This window comes from Dromaius novaehollandiae, chromosome 23, assembly GCF_036370855.1.
Source record: "Dromaius novaehollandiae isolate bDroNov1 chromosome 23, bDroNov1.hap1, whole genome shotgun sequence".
NCBI classification, from domain to species: domain Eukaryota; kingdom Metazoa; phylum Chordata; class Aves; order Casuariiformes; family Dromaiidae; genus Dromaius; species Dromaius novaehollandiae.
Genome location: NC_088120.1, coordinates 8396640 through 8415482, shown reverse-complemented (window position 1 = coordinate 8415482; position 18843 = coordinate 8396640). Strand labels below are relative to the sequence as shown.

General features: G+C 50.5%; 1 protein-coding gene and 1 long non-coding RNA gene across 4 annotated transcripts; one reads left to right on the top strand and one right to left on the bottom strand.

Annotated features, from left to right (window-relative positions):
• Positions 1–2314: 2314 nt before the first annotated feature.
• LOC112982114 (uncharacterized) lies at positions 2315–4447 on the bottom strand. Of its 2 annotated transcripts, XR_010392683.1 has the most exons (4): positions 4087–4447; positions 3852–4010; positions 3044–3239; positions 2315–2385 (listed from the first exon to the last, which is right to left on the bottom strand). It is a non-coding gene; the product is annotated as an uncharacterized LOC112982114 (long non-coding RNA). The 2 variants fall into 2 exon arrangements; XR_003258906.2 differs by having other exon boundaries at positions 3852–4447.
• Positions 4448–4527: 80 nt separating this feature from the next.
• On the top strand, positions 4528–18740 carry CAP1 (cyclase associated actin cytoskeleton regulatory protein 1). Of its 2 annotated transcripts, none has more exons than XM_064525091.1 (13): positions 4528–4672; positions 9966–10078; positions 10525–10625; positions 11255–11332; positions 13272–13415; positions 13514–13599; positions 14139–14244; positions 14355–14532; positions 15221–15411; positions 15620–15743; positions 15846–15928; positions 16472–16615; positions 17328–18740. In XM_064525091.1, exons 2-13 carry the CDS (start codon positions 9985–9987, stop codon positions 17409–17411), a joined length of 1413 nt encoding a protein of 470 aa, XP_064381161.1. In that variant the 5' UTR covers positions 4528–4672; positions 9966–9984; the 3' UTR covers positions 17412–18740. The 2 variants fall into 2 exon arrangements, with proteins under 2 accessions (XP_064381161.1, XP_064381162.1); XM_064525092.1 differs by lacking the exon at positions 4528–4672 and adding an exon at positions 4802–4919.
• Positions 18741–18843: the final 103 nt, after the last annotated feature.

Sequence of the window (18843 nt, the reverse complement as noted above, 5' to 3'; positions counted from 1 at the left end):
TCTTCTCCCTTTTTTTCACAAGGGAACAACCCTTTCGACTGCCACGGCATGGACAGCAGGGCTGGCTGCTGCTCCCTGTGCGTTTGCCCAGGGGAGCTTCGGGGACTCGAGCCGTCGGGGGTCCTTTCCAGCAGGAGCTCCTGCTTGCAGATACCCCGGGTCGGCCCAGGCACCTGGGGGGGGAGAGAGATCCTGCCCCTCGGGAGGGCTGACTGCAGGGCCACCAAACAGAGCTGCCCCTCGTGCTCAGGGGTGGCAATGCCAAACACACGGACACCCTCCTGGATGAGATGGCCAGAGTCAGCGTCTCTCCTGAGGCCATGTTTCAAGAGAGACTGGAGGGATTGGGGCAAGGGCACCAGACTTGATCAGAGATCTGTGAAGATGGTTTCTGAGGTGACACCACCGCAGTTTACCCAGAGATGGATAAGCGGAAGTGTGAAAAGTCTCTCCTTGCAGAGGGCAGGACTAACCGTCCTCCTTATCCACAGGAAAGGGGCACAGAGCTACGGGCTTATCTCACAGTGAGATATTTATGAAACTTTCGAGTAGCTGCTAGTGGGGGACGGTTTTCCCTCAGCCCCCGTGAAAAGAATCCCCCAGGCTGGAAGAGCCTGCGAGCCCCGAGCTGCCCGAGGAAGCAGGCAGAAACCACCGGGGTCTGGTTTCACGGTCGCGTCAAGCTGAACCAAGCACAGGCTCCCGCGGAAAGGGGTGCTCATCCAAGAGCGCAGCCGCTCCGCCGTGCTGGTACACTCTCCGGGCGCAGGTCAGGGAGCAGCTCCAGCTCAGCCAGGAAAAGCCGGGGGCAGAAGCGGGACTGCAGGAGCAGGGTGGCACTCGGGCACTGCCGGTGGGTCGGGGCGAGCAGACCCACCTCCCCGGCGCCGATCTGCCTGTGGGCTGCGTTTTGCCCCCAGCCAGGGAAGGCAGAGTTAAACTGCAGCCAGCTGTTCCAACCAAGGGACCACCCAACAGATATATTCCTGGATTCAGCCAGCCCCGGGGTCACCTTGGCTGTGTCACCCAGCTGAGGTCACTCACCTCATCTGCAAACAGGGACTGAAGGCTACTGGCCTGCTTTGGTGGGCTTTAGTTAATGTTTTACAAAACCACCGCTTCCGATGATGTATGTGGCCACGGCACTTCCGTACATGGCCAGAAATTAATGTAGCACCGAGATGAGATACTCTGCTACAAAAAGAAAAGTAAAAAACTTTGCCCAGGAATGAAGCTATAAATTGCTTTGTTGGAAGATGAATTGCTGAGGGCAGGTCAAGGCTCAGACTTTGGTTTAATGAAAGGCAGCTCAGGGAGCGTGGTTAAGGCACTGGACTGTCTTTGCCCCTGCCAGGACTGCTTGCCTCTGCAGAGGATTCGGAGGCTGCAGAGCACCACGAGGACCTGGGTCGGGGCACAGACACGCGTCCCCATTGCACCGCGACACAGAGGGAACGAGCGCTCTCCTTCACAGCTGGCATGAGGGGGCCACCTAAGGGCCACAAACGCAATGCACCTCATGGCTAAACGGAAGCACTTCTATAAAATCTACCCTGGGACTAGATCTTCCTCGGGGACAGAGCTCACTGCTGGCAATCACTGCAGAGGAGCAGGGCTCGGATGGAAACAACCAGGCCTCCGTCCCGCTGGACAGGGTGACAGGCACCTGCGGTTAGGAGCAAATGTCCCCACAGCCCTCGGAGGAGAGGGAGACAAGGCACCAACTGCCTGGCGTGTGGGGAAGCTGGAAACAGGGCACTGGGACAGCTGCATACTGGTTTACAGGCACTCAGATCCTCTACCGAGTGCTGACCTGGTTTACAGCAGGTCTCGTACAGGCAGTGCTTCGGTGACTCAGTCTTACCAGGATCTTGATCTTCGTTCCTCCAGGAACAATGTTCAGCTGAACAGACCCACCCCAGAAGCAAACAAGCTAGAGGTCGGGATTACCTTGCAATAGCCCCAGCGTTCAACCACTGAGCAGCTTTCTCCCTCTCCCCACTTCTTTGGTTATTCCTAGTTCCTCTCCCCAGTTTCAGTTCTTCCTCACGAAGGCAGCCTGGGAGGATAGCTGCTCTCTGCGCTACCCACCAGGATTACTGCCTGCCTACGTATCAGCAAAGCAGCTGCCTCCTAGGTTGAACATGGCTTGTGTTTTATTGCTGCGACCGGCCAGGTCTGGCCTGACATGACCAGCCCATACCTCCCTCTGAGTTCCCACCCAGCGTGAACATGTTCTCCTGAAGCAGGTTGGGACCAGACCTATCCGTAGGATGTTGCACGTAGGACTGTGCAGAAAAGAGGTAGCTGTATCTTCTGTTTCATACCATGTTAACTGATAGCTCCAAAAGAGTCTGATCATGATGTAGCCAGAAACGGAGACAGCTGCAAGAGGCAGACAGACATTGTCACAGTGGAAAACGGAGCAAGAAAAACAGAAAATGCACCAGTCATGAGCAGCAGCCCCCTTACACAGAGCAGCTGGGACAGCAAGGGGGCCACCAGGCACAGCATCTCCGATTATGTCAGGCAGACCCCACAGGTGACTGCAGAGGAACTGCTCTTGCCTCCACTATCAGCTTCAGCCTAACTAGGCAAGAAAATATGAGGGCAACAGCTCAGATCCCAGAGGCCACTCAGCTCCATGGGATCTGCCAAGGTGGCTGGCCAGGAGCCAAGGGGGTGTGCAGAGAGGAAGGGGGTTACGAGAGCTGCAGTCTTCACCGACAAGACGCAGGACTCCTCAACTTGCCGCTCATCCTCAGAGCCCAGAAAAGCAAAGCCTGAGGGTTTTTAATGCCTCCCCAGCATGCAGGGAACAAAGCTAGTGGAGACAACCTCACTAGATGTCAGTAGAGCCACGCTCGCCTGCTTCCAAGCCCTCTGGCAATTCCCAGCAGCTCAACCCCCGCCCCTGCCTCCCCCTGTCAGGGACCCCAGACAGATCCCAGATCTCCCGCTCAACTCAGGAGCTCTGAGGCAACACCACGGTGACTCGTCCCCAGTTCCCACTTTGCTGAGCGGCTGTTGCAGCAGACGTTACCATCTATGGTAGCAGAGAAGAGGACAGGAAGCAGTGGTAAAGTCAGCAGATCTCACTGGGTTTTCTCCTCCTTCCCATGCTGTAATCGTGCCCCAGCCTTCTCGGGGAGAGATGCTCAGTCTGTTTTTCCCTGCACAAACCCTGAGCTCAGAGGGCAGCTTTACCTCCTGCTTCTGGGGCCACTTGCCTCGTGGATCTGAAAATGCAGAGGAAAGCCCCAGCCCTTGCAGCAGACAGGCATGACACTTGCCCCCTCTTTAACCGCAGCAGCAAACACCTTTTAACAGCAAGTCCTGCTATAATGGTAAAAGCAGACAGTGGAGCCTTGTGTGGGAACAGCCCAGTGGTGACTCCAGGGACCTCTTCCTGATGCCGAGTAATTTTTCCCTTGACCTCTCCACTCTTGGTCTCTCCAGCAACAAAGCCAGGATAACAATATTTACCCACCCTCTGCCAAGTGCTTCGAGACCCTCAGATCAAAGGTCTGTGAGCACAACAAGGCCCCAAAGTGCTTCATACCCAGCAGAGTAAAAGAGTCTTCTAGGAGGCTCCTTCTGAGAAGTGCTGATGTTTCAGATAAGCCAGCACAAGCAAAAAATAAAAAGCTTTTCCTTTGCCATGTATAGACCAGCAATAAAAAGCTCCCTGGCGCAGAACATCAGCGGCACCAGGACGGAAGATCTCCAGGCTCCTGGCCTGTCCCTCCCCAGGGAAGCAGAGTTGTGCCTCCTCATGCAAAAAGCATTTCCCACCGTCAGCCCCGGTTCAGCTCCTATTTAGGCCGCCTCACCTTGCAGCTCCTGCTTACCCAGGCTCCTCGGTGAGGGAACTTTCTGCTCTTTTAGCTTCAGCTGGAGCGGAAATGGCTTGTGCCCCGGCCAAGTGCTGCTGGCGAGCAGGATGCCAGCAGTGCCGCCCTGGACACTTACGGCGTCTCCAGATCTGCTCCAGCCCCCAAGGATTTATCCTGAGGAAAGGGTGTAGCTGTTTGAATCGCAAACAGTCCTCAGGAGGGCCCTTCTCCCACCCCCCATCCGTCAGACCTAGCTCGGGGGGGCCTCGACCTCGGTTCCCCACCATGCATGTGACACCAGCGCTGCAGGGAAGGTGTCATGCCTTCCACCTCCTTCGAGGGGTATCCGCGCTCCGAACCCGATTCCGCTCTGGAAGCACCTTCCCAGGGGAGCCCTCCTCCCCGCTGCAGCAGCACCAGCTCTGAGGGGGCTGCTGTCTCCCCCACTCCCACGCTGGGGGTCCCACGACGCGGCCCCCAGCCCCTTCTCTGGAGCCCCAGCCTCCAGCCCAGCCCCACGCCCGGGGGTCCCGGCCCCCTAAACCGACCCCCAGCCCCTCTCCGGGCACCCCGGGCCCCCGAGGACTCCCGGCCCCTCCCCTCTGGGGGTCCCAGGCCCCGCCCCGGGGGTCCCGACCCCCGCCCCCTCCTCGGCCCCGCCCCCGGCCCCGCCCCCAAGGGAGGCCCCGTCCCTCCGCCAATCCCGAGGCGCCCCCCGGCCCGCGCCGCTCCTGGCGCACTTCCGGCGCGCGGGGCGGGGGCCGGAAGCGGCGGGCGCGGGGCTTGCTGGGCGGCTCCGGGCGGAAGCGGAGCGGGAGCGGGAGCGCGGCGCGGAGGTGAGCGCGGGGGCGGCGGTGGCCCCGCTCCGTCCTCGGGGCCGTGCTGGGGGCCGGGCCCTGCCGCGGTGCCGGGGGCGGCGGGAGGCGCCGCCACGGCAGGGCGGTGCCGGGGCCGGTGAGGGGCCGCGGCCGGGCGGGGCCGGGGAGGCTCCGTCCGGCTCTGCCGCGGGCGGGGGGGGCCCGGCCGCCGCGCCGGTAACCGCGTTAAAGCGGGCGGTTGCGGGTCACTCGGCGGCAAGCGTCGGTAAGCGGCATCGCTGGCCGCGGGCGGCTCGGGGCGGTTTCCGTTACCTGCGGCGGGCGGGGGCGGCTCGGGCCTGCCCGTGGCAGCGAGAAGCCGCCGGCCGGTGAAGCGCCTCCCGGGGCGGGGCGGCGGCTCGGTGCTCCCCGGCGGCGGCAGGCGAGGTTTTGACGGGGCCCCCGTGCCCGGCGGCGCCCGCTTCGTGGCCCTGCAGGGCCGAGACGGAGCAGCCGAGCTCCACCTGCCGCCGCGCCGGCTTCGCCCCCCGCGGCGGGGATCCTCGGCGGGCGGCTGCCCGGACCCGCGCATCTCCCGGTGGCCTCCGCGCCCCGGTTCAGCCCTGCGGCTGTGGGATAGACGAGCGAACCGGGCTGCAGCTGAGCGGGGCCGGCAGTCCGCCGTGACCCAGCCGGGGGAGGGAGGTGCGCTCGAGTCGTGCGTCCAGCCTTCACCTGCAGCAGCGATTCGTCTGCAGCCTCAGGCGAGCGTATTGCTGTAGTAGGGACCATCGGAACGCCAGGTACCCTTTACACGTCACTGTGCTTTGGTTTTGTTGGTTTTTTTTTTCTTTAGTCTGTTGCTGATGTCTCTCTTTAGCTTTCACATTTTGATAGCCAGCGGAACAGGGTCATGGGGCGTATTGGTTACCTTCGTTTCGCGTGGCAGTGAAATGAAAAAACGAAGATGTTTCATGCATCAGGTCACAGGATTTTGCACGTCAGGTTCTGGAAATCATTGGTATCTGGGCTGTGGATGCACATCACTGGAAAATCCTGAAGCAGTAGCCTTGAGAAGCTGCTGTATCCCGTTTCTCTTCCTGCAGAACCACATACAAAAAATAAAACGTGTCCTAAGGTAATCCTTGTGTCTCTGGAATATTGCTGAGCTTTCTGAAAGCCAAAAATACCCCCTATTATTTATGTAGCAAACTTCAGCCAAGCAGTTTCTGCTTGAGCAGGCACAGCTCAGGAGAGATGCTGACAAGGGTCGGAGCTCTGGATTCCTGACAGAGAGCTTGTATTGCATCCAATTCAGCTTAGATTTGAGATCCTCATTTACTTCCTTGGTGGACTCATCATCCTGACTGGGGAATGGGAATGAAAGAGGAGAGTAAGTCTGGCAAATGCAAATCTCCTATTTCATGTAATTGTGATGAACAAGCAGCCCTCGTGTTTGCTCTAGTGAGGTGAAATGATACTTTTAACATCTCTTAATGTCTGAGTAAAGATGCCAGATAACATTTTTTTAATGACTTCAATAGGCTTTGTTATTTGGGAAAGCTTAAATAGGGCCCAGATGGATTTTTTTTTAAGCAGTCCTAGTTTTCTAAATGAAGTAGAGCTGAAATACCAGACGTAGGCACCATGGGTTCTGGACCAATGTCAGCAAGTATTGTTGTACTATAAACAGCAGAGATTTCTGTCTTGGCAGCTGTTGAGACTACCAATAGCTGTCTTGTATTCACTTCTAGCCCTGACAACTCACTCTAAAATCAGTCATTTGTGTCCTGTCTTGCTTCAAATAGTTCCTCAGTCAGCTGAACTGTTTAAAAAAAAAAAAATCTTTGGGCTTTTGGAACATATAAGTGCTGGGAATCATCTCACAGCTGATCCCCTGGGATACCGCACTGTCAGTTCAGAAATAAACTATGGTATGTTCTTAATTTAGTCATCCCATCTTTACTCTTCTTGACTGTAGAAACAGGAAGTAGCTGATGCAAGTTTCATGTTGTTGACAGCAGTGTGTCAGGCTTCACAAAACCCGAATCCGAACAGAGGCGTAGGCCTGCGCTGCGTTGGCTCTAACGTTAGCATTCGTTTCTTGTAAAATCTCTAAATGAGGAGGCAGGTTCGGGTACTGTCTTGGACAACCTGGTGAATTTTGTGCGGTTTTCGGAGGGACTTGTTCACTCCTCGCAGGAGCAGCCTTTGGCTGGCTGCTGAGGAACATGCCAGCTCCTTGATGTTCTCTAAACAGGAAGCTCCTCTTGCCGTGTTGTACCTGATTGGCTTTGGATTAACAAGTATTTTTACAAATGAAATCCTTTCCCTGTATTGCTCTGGTCAGTATGTAAGGCAGACTAGTTGTAAGTGAGAGCCTGTTTTATGTACCACTGTGTTGAAAACCATGTTCCCAAGGCTTGACAGAAATAAAGGTTAGTTAAAAGATCAACTAAATGTGCTACGAAAATGAATAGGCTTTCTTGCCTAGAGTGAAATGTGCGAACGTTTGCTGCGAGTTCATAACTTCTGCTCCATTGGTAATCAAAGTTCAATTGAATTTAAACAAGACCTAGATTTAAATCTTGCATTACAGTCCCAAAAGGGAGAGCTTCTTCTAAACTGGATGAACTGGAGAACTCTAACCCCTGCTGCATGACATAGCTTGAAAACCTTTCTCCACTTATCTTGAGTACAAAACAATGCACTGGACAAAAATGACTCTTGAGTGACCCATATGTCTCCTTTTCCTGTTGAAAGAAGGCAAATAAGATCCCACTATATATACACTTTACTAAGATCTCTGAAGTGCAGTTACTGACCAATTCTGCATTCTAAGCGTTCAACAGACAAAACACTATTTAGATATAGCCCAAGCAGGTCTATTTTGCGATTTTTTTTTTCCTTCTTTCTTTTCCACTATACATTAGTCTCTCTGGATTGCAGACTCTTGCTGTTGATGCTGGGTAGATTCTTGCCTGTACAACTAAATCTTTATATTTCATGCAGACTGGGTTTGTGGATAGCAGAAAGAACTGCATCTGCAGACCAGGAAGCATAGTAAGGGTGAGCCAGGCGTGACTGAGGTTATAGCTGCCTGCTGTACAACTTTGTGTTGCCTGTATTTAACTCTGATTTTGCTGCCACTTTACCAAATGACTTTTCTTGCCAGTTGTCCTTATGCTGTCCATCAGACAGAAATTAAAATGACTTCACCATCTGTCAGACAGTACTAGATTTCCAAAGGAAAACTCACTTAAGGCCCAAGAATGATCCGTCAAGTGCCAAGGAGAATGAATTTCAAGGAGCAGGTTTTTTAAAGGACATTAAATCCAACAGCATATCTAGGACTAATGCTATATGTTCCTCACAGTACAGGCCCACAACAGCATGTTTTATTCCTCCGGGTAGGAAGCCGCTTTCCATCTGGACTTTTTGGTTTGTAATCCTGATTTGCAGTGCAGCTTGCGGCTCGGTAATGGGGCTGATCAGATTAGAGCCTCGTATGGAATGTGGGGAGGATCAGTGGTGCAGAATGGCAGCTTTGTCCGCCCGGCGCTCGGTAAAGCTGGTGTCCTTTCTGAACCCCCTCCACCGAACCCCTGTGCCTGCGGCTTGCTGCTCTCTCAAAGCGCCGGGAAGCATCCTTAGCAGGTGGCTCTCTAAAAAAAGCGTTCCTTTAGAGCGCTGGGAGAGGGGGAGGCAGAGCCCTGCTCTTGGCTGCACGCCTACTTGCAGACGTGAGCCCCATTCTGGATATGTCGTCTTTAATTGCAGCAGAGCACTTTGGTCCTGCGGTCAGGATTTCTACATTGTACAGAATAAAAAAAGAGGTATTCATTACTGTTGATTATATGGATGACCGCCCACAAGTTTCAGCCTCTCTAAACTTTTTGCCTCTGGAATCCATCCAGTAACTGCTGTCTGGTTCTATGCAAAATATATCCTCTGGTTCGCTGTTGCACAGAGGAGGAAACCGCTCTCTTCCTTTTGGAAGGGGGGTGGCCTTCCCCCCCTCTACCACAGCGTTGCTTCTCCTGATGCAGGCAGGCAGAAGAGGGGTGGAAAATGACATTGTTTGTCTTGTGACATCAGTGGTGCTCATGACTAATGCTGGATCTGCCCCACATCTTCTGGAAGTTGGGCAAAAAAGTGGACTTTAGAGTAGGGCTGAGAAGGCTTGCAAGCAAAGGAAAACAGTAGTTAGAATTCAAGGTTTAGTTTCTGAGGGGAGATCTAGTCTCAGTTCATGTTCACAGCTGGATAAATCCTTTGGATGTGCTGGGGAATGTGCTGGGAAGAACATTCTCCTTCAGGCAAGGTTTTGAGCTCTTGCAGACTCTTGCAATAAGAGGGAAGCTGTGTTCAGGCTGTAATCGTGATTCATGTTATAAAATGTCTCAACGACTGAAGATAAGATAAGATAACGCGATTGGTGGACTGCTGCTCCCTCCCTACATTCCCTGTGCATCAGTGTGCTTAGGGAGTGACTTGTCTTGCTCCTTAGCGCTGAGTCTCTGCAAATCAGTAATTAATGGAAAGTTTATATTACACTTAAGACTTTTCCAGATGAGAAGCTTAAAATGACTTATGTGCCTAAATCGCTTTCCTGTGTGATACTTGCTTGCAGGGTAGATTCTGCAGTCTAGATACGAAACTCTGTAGGAGGAGGGTATGAACAGGGGCATATTGTTGCAGAAGCAGCTATGCATTCTTCACTTCCGCAGCTGCCTCTTGGCACGTGCCTGGGTGGCTCATTTTGCACAAAGATGCTCTGGACTGTGGCGATGCTGGGGTCCTAAATGTCCCTAGGTGGTATTCAGACTCCAGGAGGTCCCTGTGGATGTATTTGAAGAATTGAAACCACCAGTTCTAACAAGAAGCGGAGTGAACTTCTCCTAGCGAAGCAGTTATGTTTGACTTGCTGTCAACTGGGACTTTGGCCAGTAACTAATTGCAGTGAGATTCTGTGCAGACTTTTGCTTTATTGAGTGGTGTCAATACAAGATTAAAAGATGAACTGTGTTAATATCCTAATAAGTGTAATAAGTACCTACAGCGGAACTGAAACCACATGGCCATTATGGATTGACTGGCCCTAGAAGGTGGCCCTGTGCATGGCTATTGCATAATCAAAATGCCCCTGCTAACGTAGGCTAACGTAAGGCTACCTTGCCATCCATCGCTGGGGTGCAGGGTGCAGAACAAGGCAGAAATTCTTCTGGAACTGGTAGAGCTCGTACCAGACAGCTGATAAACCCTCCTGAATATTTGGCATATGGTTTTCATACTGTCAGAGGACACGAATAACAGTAGTCTGTCTGTGCAGGTTGTGAACAGTGGTAGATATGGAAAGACTGGTTGAACGGTTGGAGAAGGCTGTGGAGCGCCTGGAGGTGGTGTGCCAAGGACCTGGCATGTGTGGAGATGGCTCTTCCAAAGGTAAGGCCTCAGCTGCAACAGGCTTCACCAGTGGGGTCAACCGCAGCAGTCCTTGTGCCGAAGCGTCAGCCGGGCAGTACAGCAGTGTCAGACAACAGCAGTACCTGTTGCAGAGCAGCCGTTGCTTGTGCAGTACATGCGAAGACCTGTTACATGAACTGGCTGTATGCAGAGGGGAAGTGAGTTTCACAGCAGATACTGTGCAAATGCAAGGAGGCATGTGGTTACCATCCTGCTCAGATAGGAACTTCCTGTGGCTGCGGCACGTCCCTTGCCTGCGTTCAGCTGCGTGCTTCGGGAGGAGCCTTGTGCAGGCAGTTGATGTGACCCTGGGAGAATGTTCAGTGTGAGGCGGGTGGGCAGCGTAGCCCAGGAGCACAGTGCACGGACTTCCAGCTCAGGATCCCACCGGCAGTAACACCCGTGCTGTCGTTCCTTCTCTGCAGGAGTGGCGCAGTATGTGCAGGCTTTTGACGCTCTTCTAGCTGGCCCTGTAGCTGAATACATCAAGATCAGCAAAGAAGTTGGCGGGGATGTGCAGAAGCATGTAAGGATTCACTTTCTTCTCCCTCTGCTCTAAATAGATACTGTTTATCCTTCAGGAGAGTTAAAGGCCAAGTGTGCTATCAGTGTTTGTATTCCTTTAGCACTTTTTTTCTAGGATGTTAATAATCCCTTAGGATTCAAGACATGCAGATGCCCAGATAACCTCTAGTAGATTGCCACCTACATAGGCTATGCATTTAGCCTCCTTTGAAGTCTATGGCGCTTAGGTGCCTAGCTCTCTTTATGGACTTTGGCACATACCTTTAGGAGGCATGTAAACTATCCAGTCACGAAGCTGTTAAGTTCTTGTTTACAGGATAGCTGTCTCCAAGAATATGCACTGCTATCGGAGTGAGAAACAGATTACACATGTGGGCTTGCCCGCCTTTACAGCCACAACCAAGTCAGAGGTCAGAAGGTTGATCTTGCCTAGACTAGCACCATGTCATTTGGACAGCTAGGTAGCTGATATATGATGGTATGTTTCCCAGCATTTGGGATCAGTATAACTGCTTTCTTACAGACTGGGAACTGGGGGTAGTGGGAGTTTAAATGACTCTCTTAACGTAATTGCACTGCCTACCTATGATGAAGCAAGGGAAGCTCTCTCACATTTCTCTTTATGCTCAGGCTGAGATGGTTCATGCAGGCTTGATGAGTGAGAGGTCTCTTTTGGTGCTAGCGTCCCAACATCAGCAGCCAACAGAGGTAAGCCTGGAAAATCAGTCATCGGAAACCTTGTAAGCTGTTACTTCAGAGTGGGGGATAACTGCAAATGTAGGGGAGTCTGGACCATTATAGTTGCTTCAAAGGAGGAACCAAACTAGGACTAGAGACGCTTCCATCCATGAGGTGGCACTTGCTGAAAGTGTGACCTGTGCTGGATGCCCCTCCAAATCCTGTGCAGAATTCCAGAAGTTGATTTCTAGAGCTGCAGAACCATTAATTTTCCGGTATTTAGAGCAGCAAGTTTTCTGTAACTGTCAAAGCAGCTTGTGCACATCATCTCACAGTTTGTATGTCTCAAGTTTCACCTGGCACCAATGCTGCACAATCACTGTACCCTAAGATGCAAGCTACAGACAGGAACCTCTCTGAGACAGGAGCCACAGTGCGATCTGTGTAGAGTATGCTTTTCATTATGTGATGCTAATACATCTTCAAGCATTAAACAGATTCCTTCTGCAACAGAATAGATGTTTGTCTCCTTTGAATGGTGTCCGAATAATAGCTAGGCTTTTAGGATAGATTTGTCCTTAGCGAGTAATTTAACACTTTACCTTAGCCTCCCACTTCTCAGCAGGATGTGAGTTACCGAGACTCTGATCCTGAGTGCATTGGTGTTTCCCTGCTGAGAAGTGATTTTCCTGAGCAACAGGATCCCACTCTCCTTTTCTTTGCAGTTATTCTGACTCAGTTGTGGCTTCTACTGTTATGCTGTGGTAGCTGGATTTCTGTGCTACTTTCCTTTTCGCTGCAAAATATGTCTGCATCTCTTTCCCCATACTCAGCACTGAAAGATTGTTTATCTTTAACCAGGCTTGCTAGGATGCTGCTCTGCATAGCCGCCAGCCTGAGAATCTGCTTCTAAATTCCACTGACACATTATTTAAATAAAGGATTATGGACAGACAGCAACCTTAATCCAGTGTAGGTCTTTGCAGGCTGCCTAGCAGGAGTCTGGTCAGTTCTGGAGTAGCCAGTTTAAAATGCCGAATGCATGAACTGTTACTGCTTGTGTGTGTTGGGGGGAGCAGGGAGTGGGGGGGGATTTCCCCATATTGTTACTTGAGAGTGGCATTAGGTTGAAGCTTCTTAAAGGGTAGCCTGGATAGTCATCCTAGCTCTCCATGTTTTCATCTAAGCAGAGGCGGAGACAGCAAACAGAAAAGCAAAGGCAGGTTTTGAAAACCAAGTTTTGCCTAAATTTGTCCCTCACTGCTGCCATCACCAGGAGAGAGACGTTTTGATCTTACAGGAAAGAAAAGTTGCCCAAGAGGCATTTCTTGAAATTCCTAATTGGCTGTTCTGACCTCAGAAGACTTCTACGTACTTGCATTCAGGTTTCCAAGTTGACAACACACAGGAACAACTTTTTTATCGTCCAAATATTAAAAGCTTGGATTGATTTGAGGAGTAATTTGAATCCTGAAGTCCAAACATCATCTCAGTTTTGATGGGACGAGTTGAGAACTTGCTGGGACTCAGATTGTAATGCCGGCTGTAGATCCCAAACTGTGAAATCCTACATAGCACTCCCTTTCTGTAAGCATTTATAAAGGAGAGGAAAAAATTGAAAAACTGTCTTAGAACTAAAGAATCCAGGAAAGGCAAATGCTATTTCTATCCTCATTACTAAAAAGCTTTGTCAGTGTCTCTTAGATTGTACATGAGTCACAGTTCTTGGCGTACTCCCACAGTACCGATCCGGCTGGACTATGACTTCAGCCCCGCAGAAGCTGGGCTGTGGGACTGCGCTCAGCTCTTGGGGAGGGTCAAGTATGGATGGGAGCTGACAAGTAACTTGTGCCAGTTGGAATCTTTCTCAGGATGACCATCATTTCAGGCAAAACCACCCATGAAGATATGCTGCTGTTCTAAAGCAGTGCTAATATTCTTAATTGTTGCTACCTTTCTTGTCTCGCAGAATAAGTTCTCAACACTTCTGAAACCGATTTCGGAGCAAATCCAGGTGGTGCAGAATTTCAGGGAGAAGAACCGTGGTAGCAAACTGTTCAATCACTTATCAGCTGTCAGCGAGAGCATCCCAGCCCTGGGCTGGGTGGCCATGGTAAGAACTGCAGTGGGAAGTGGTTTCCTTGGGCTGGCAGGAAAAGTCTGGCTCTGGTGCCTCAGCTGCTCTGTGCCAATGTGTCCTTTCTTCTTTAGGCTCCAAAGCCTGGCCCTTATGTGAAGGAAATGACTGATGCTGCCATGTTTTATACCAACCGGATCCTTAAGGAGTACAAGGATGTGTAAGTTCACCTTCTCTCTTAGACATCATTGAACCTGACTGACTGGGTGTGCAGGGGCTACTCTAGTATGTAACCACAGCTGCCTCGATCTTAGCTCCATTCTTCTTTTTAAAGGTGGAGAATATTCATAAAGCCTTGCTCGGTGTTTTTTTTCCTGACTCTTATGGCCAAGATTACTTGTGTTCATCTCACAGCTTGAATCTTTGGTAGCAAGTGTATGGCTTTACCTGTCTCAACACCATCTGGTGGCAGTCTGAACTGCTTCCCAAGGCAGCAAGGTCTCGGGAATGGGTCTTGTTAGAATTACCAGACCCCTCAATTAACCTGGGGTATCGAGCAGGCCTGTGGCCTTCCACCTGCAGGTATAAGGTGACTGTTGAAGTTGGAACTTAGTGCTGGAGATGTGAGGCTGCTGTGCTTGTCCAGCAGAGTCTTGCCTGCAGGCTGAGAGGTGGAGAAACATAAGGATCTGTTCACAGCCTGTAGACTGTGATGGCAAATGTGCCTCTTCACTCCTCATGATCTCCTTGTATCCTCAGAGATAAAAAGCAAGTGGACTGGGTGAAAGCTTATCTGAGTATCTGGACAGAGCTGCAGGCCTATATCAAAGAATATCACACCACAGGGCTGACTTGGAGCAAAACAGTAAGTGTTGGCTACAGCTGCAGGAGCTTCTTAGAAAATGAGTGTTGCGTGATTGTTGCAGCAGATGTGGAGCTTGTGCAATCATCTTTCCTCTTGCTGGCCTTTTACAGGGCCCGGTAGCAACAGAAGGGGCTAATGTACCATGCGCTGCCCCAGGTGGGGTTGCGCCACCCCCCCCAGGCCCTCCTCCCCCACCCGCTCCTGCCCCCGCGAGCTCCAGCACAGACACCTCTGCCTCCCGCTCAGCGCTGTTCGCCCAGATCAATCGGGGAGAAGACATCACCTCGGGTAGGTGGAAGGGTGGGCAGCCGCGAGCGAGGATGTGTGTGTGCGTACTGTTGTGCTGTGAATCCTGAGAGGCTGGCTTTTGTGATTCCTCTTTTGTTGCTGCCCGTGAATACACCTGCTTAGAACGTACACTGGCAGTAACAAAAGACCATCTGGTCTGGAGTGTGAGGCTGGGAGCCAGAAGCAGTCCTGAGGCGATTCACAAGGACAAAGGGAGCACATCTGATTTACCATTCTCAGCTTCATCTGTCAGGTGTTGCAAGAGATTGGTATCTAGCTGGGATGAGGAGAGGGAGGTCTTCAGTTGCATGCACATCTCAAGTACAAAAGGTGCAATTTTTCACCTATTCATGTCTGCACAAAACTTACTCCTTCGTGTGCTACCTGGTTAGCACATCAGGAAACATGTGAAGCAAAGGTGAGGTGCTTAGTTCAAGGCTTTTTCCAGCTGCGGAATGGAACAGCTGGGGCCTTCTGGTTCTACAGCACATCTTATTTTCATTAATATTGAAACAGTGTTTCTGGCTCCCTCTTTCAATAGCTGTCACTCACGCTTGGGCTCAACTTAGGCCCAGCCTCAAGAGCTGAGTTGTATTCTGAAAAACTGATCACTATAATCACTGATGCCTGGTGTTTGTGAAACTGCATTATGAGGAGGGCTGGAGCTCAGGTTTGGCTTCTTTTGCAGGCCTGAGACATGTTTCAGATGACATGAAAACCCACAAGAATCCAGCACTGAAGAACCAGGGGGGTCCTGTGCGAAGTGGACCCAAACCTTTCACTGCTCCCAAACCAGCATGTAGTGGTAATCCTGCCACAAAAACCTCTCCAAAGAAGGAACCTCCATTGCTAGAATTAGAGGGCAAAAAGTGGAGAGTGGTGAGTGCCTGACATCAGCGTGAGCATGTTGGAGGGATGGGAACTTTACAGCAGGGAAGGAAGGTCCCCTAAACACCTTTCTTGTAAAAGGCATCAGCCTGAAGGAACATGCAGTTTGCTTTTAAAGGGTGTCCACTGCCCAGCTGTTCATACAGATTAACCGGTCTCCTCCCTCCAAAAATAAAGGGCCTTTTCCCTGCCTTTTCAGGAAAACCAGGAGAATGCCACTAACCTGGTGATAAGTGACACAGAGTTGAAGCAAGTAGCATATGTTTTCAAGTGCACAAATAGTACACTCCAAGTCAAAGGCAAGATCAACTCCATCACCATCGGTAAGTGGAGCAGCGCTTAAAACTGCTTCTGCGTGCTGGTCTGTGTGCAGAAGGCTGAATCTGCAAAACCTTTTTGTGAGCTACTCTGTCTCCTCCTTGCAGATAACTGTAAGAAGCTAGGTCTGGTGTTTGATGATGTGGTGGGCATTGTGGAGATCATAAACAGCAGGGACGTTAAAGTTCAGGTGAGTGTCTGCAACTTGCTGGCTATCTGGGGTGTGAGCACTGCACTGGACAGTGATGCATCTGTAGCACCTGCTTCTTCGAGTTGGATTTCAAGAATAGGAATGTCCATCTGTGGAGAAAGTTAATGAAACATCTTCTGACCTAAGGCTCTTCAGTTTGCCCAGCTCAGCCCTTAGAGGGCTGAAATTTGCCTCACTGAGCTGCTTTAGGGATCTAGATAAAAGATCAGTCTCTGCGAGGTGGGCAGTGGATCTGACTGCTCAAGTAAGAGGCCAGCAGCAGAATCTTACTCTGATTGCAGCATCGGTATCTAATATATAATGGGCGACTTGCCTGGTTTTCACTTTAGTTTTGCTCTAAAGAGACCAAAACAAGAAATAACATTGGATTTTTTCCAAAGGTGGCAGTATGAGTTCAGTGTGTTTGGGGGGTGTTAACGCCAAACAAACCTCTTGCCTTGAAGGCAACTGCAAAAGACAAATGTTGTGGTTGTCCAATTCCAGATGATGCTCCTCTAACTGCTGCTTTGACCAATCTGTTAGGTAATGGGTAAAGTGCCAACGATTTCCATCAACAAGACAGACGGTTGCCATGTTTATCTGAGCAAGAACTCCCTAGACTGCGAAATCGTCAGTGCCAAGTCATCAGAGATGAATGTCCTTATTCCCACGGAGGGTGGTGACTTTGTAAGTGTTGGTTTTGAAATCAGTGTGGACACCTGCCAGAGGTGGAGTAAAGCAGGACAGGATTCAGTGAGAGGCAGGAATCTGTAGTACTACACAGTGCTTCAGTCCAAGTGATATCTCTTCCAGTATGTCTTGGAGGAGAAGGGATGTATGCAGGGAAGGATCCTTCTGGGTCTGCTGTTTGATCTTGATGTTTGAGAAGTGTTAGGTGATGGGATGGTATTTGTTTTCCTAATGGGATCTTGGGGAAAAATCCAACTTTAGAGTCAAGAAAAAAAATCAGTCCTCCCCCTCCAGTGATCTTCCTTCCTGAAGGAGAATCCTGCTGCTGACTGGGCTATAAAGACAAGCCCTTGAGAAAAGGTTATGGCAGGGCGTATTTTGAGCCCAGCAGGCAGCGTCACAGTTACAGTGAGGTCTGGAGTGACAATTCTAGACTCATACCTTTTAATCCTAGACTGTGAGGTTGTGGATGACGATTAGGTGCTAAAACCAGCAAATCATTTTGTTTTTCTCTGCAGTGAGATACTTGCTCTGTTCTGTGAGTTTCTTCTTCCACAGGACCCCAGAAGGCAGAACAGGCAGTGTTTGGGGTACAGGAGGGGACATAGCATGTGTCTAAAGAAAAAAAAGTGCCTAAAGCAGTGGGAATAGTTACTTGTCTCAGTTGTAAACAGATTTTTGATGACAGATTTCTATTTTTATCCTCCAGAATGAATTCCCTGTCCCAGAACAGTTCAAGACAGTGTGGAACGGTCAGAAGTTGGTTACCACTGTGACAGAAATTGCTGGCTAAGCAGAAAAGCTCCAAGGCTCATGCCCTCCCCTGGCCCTGCTGTGGGACAAAATCTGCTTTCAGATGATTCTCTTAGATTTCCTGTACCTTTCTGCTCTCAAACTGCTTCTCTTCTACCCAAGAGACACAGCTACCTGCCGTCACTGAAATACCTCTGGCTGGGATTTGGTGTTGGTGGCGGGTCAGTTATCGTCCACATCTATTAGCAGGAAGGTGTATTTTTTTTCTCCCCTTGTCCGATCTAACTGCACCAATTGATCATGTCAGATTTTGGGTGAACTTCACAGACAGTATTGGCAGTTGGCTTTCAGAGTGTTGTTTGGGTTTTTTTTGTATTGCCTTTAAGCAAACTGTTAATGTGAGAGAGGAATGTTGTCCCCTTTTTTGAGTCAACAAATAATGGTGTCTATTGGGGTCCAGAATACTTGGTTGCTATGGCAGATGTCTCAAGGGTGTCCTGGAAGCTGCTAACTCCAGCTCTGTGTATTAATCAATGGCATTACAGGATGTGGGAACCGTTTTGTTGGACCAAAAGCTGAGGACTTGGGCTGTAGCATTCCACACTGACTTCCCTTTCATCATTCCTACTAGCTCAGTGTATTTCTGATTGTGCCATGACAGGAGGCTTTATATTAACTGGTGCCACAGTAAGACTGCAGCGGAGTGACTGCAGTAACCCTCCCCCAGCAGTCTGGCTGGTAGCTTGGAGCTGAGCACCTCTTTCCATGAGCCCTCCACCCTCTAAAGGGAATCTTTGCCCCAGGGCTTCCTTCTTGGAGCAGCTGAACTCAGGTTCAGTCTTCCAGGACAGTTCTCCTGAACCTGTCCCCTTCTGCAGAGGAAGGGTCTCCTTCATTCCAGGGTCAGTAGTGCAGTATAGGAAACACCTGAGTTGGATCAAGTTGGTTCATGACTCTCTTCCTCATCGGTGTTCAGTCACCATAGAGTGAAACTTCTCAACCTCCCCTTTCCCCTGTTGCTTGGCTCTTTACTTTCCTGGAGGCTTGTAGTCTCTGTTCCAGGGCCCTGGAGCAGAGCAATGAATCTAAGACACAGTACTGTACTGACCCATACAGGGCGCTGCACGTGCTTTGACCTTCATGTTTCCAACGCCTCGGGTGGCATAAGCATATCTTAAAGGCATTTCCTCTGTAAAGTGTCAATGTTTTCTTTCTCTAGGACAAAACTTATAAAAAAATATGCAATTTTTTATTTTGAGACTGTCCTGTGACTTGTACTCGTCTTCTCCTGAGGCTTGTGGAAAAACCTTTCTTATGTACTTAAGATTATACAGAAGATAGAATAAAGTTAATGCCAACTTGCTCATTACAGTGGCTCTTGTTTACTCTGCGTGGAGACATACAGAACCTCAGGTAGGACAAAATGCGCCTTGCTGCTAACACTGCTGCGATTGCTTTGAAGAGTACTTGCC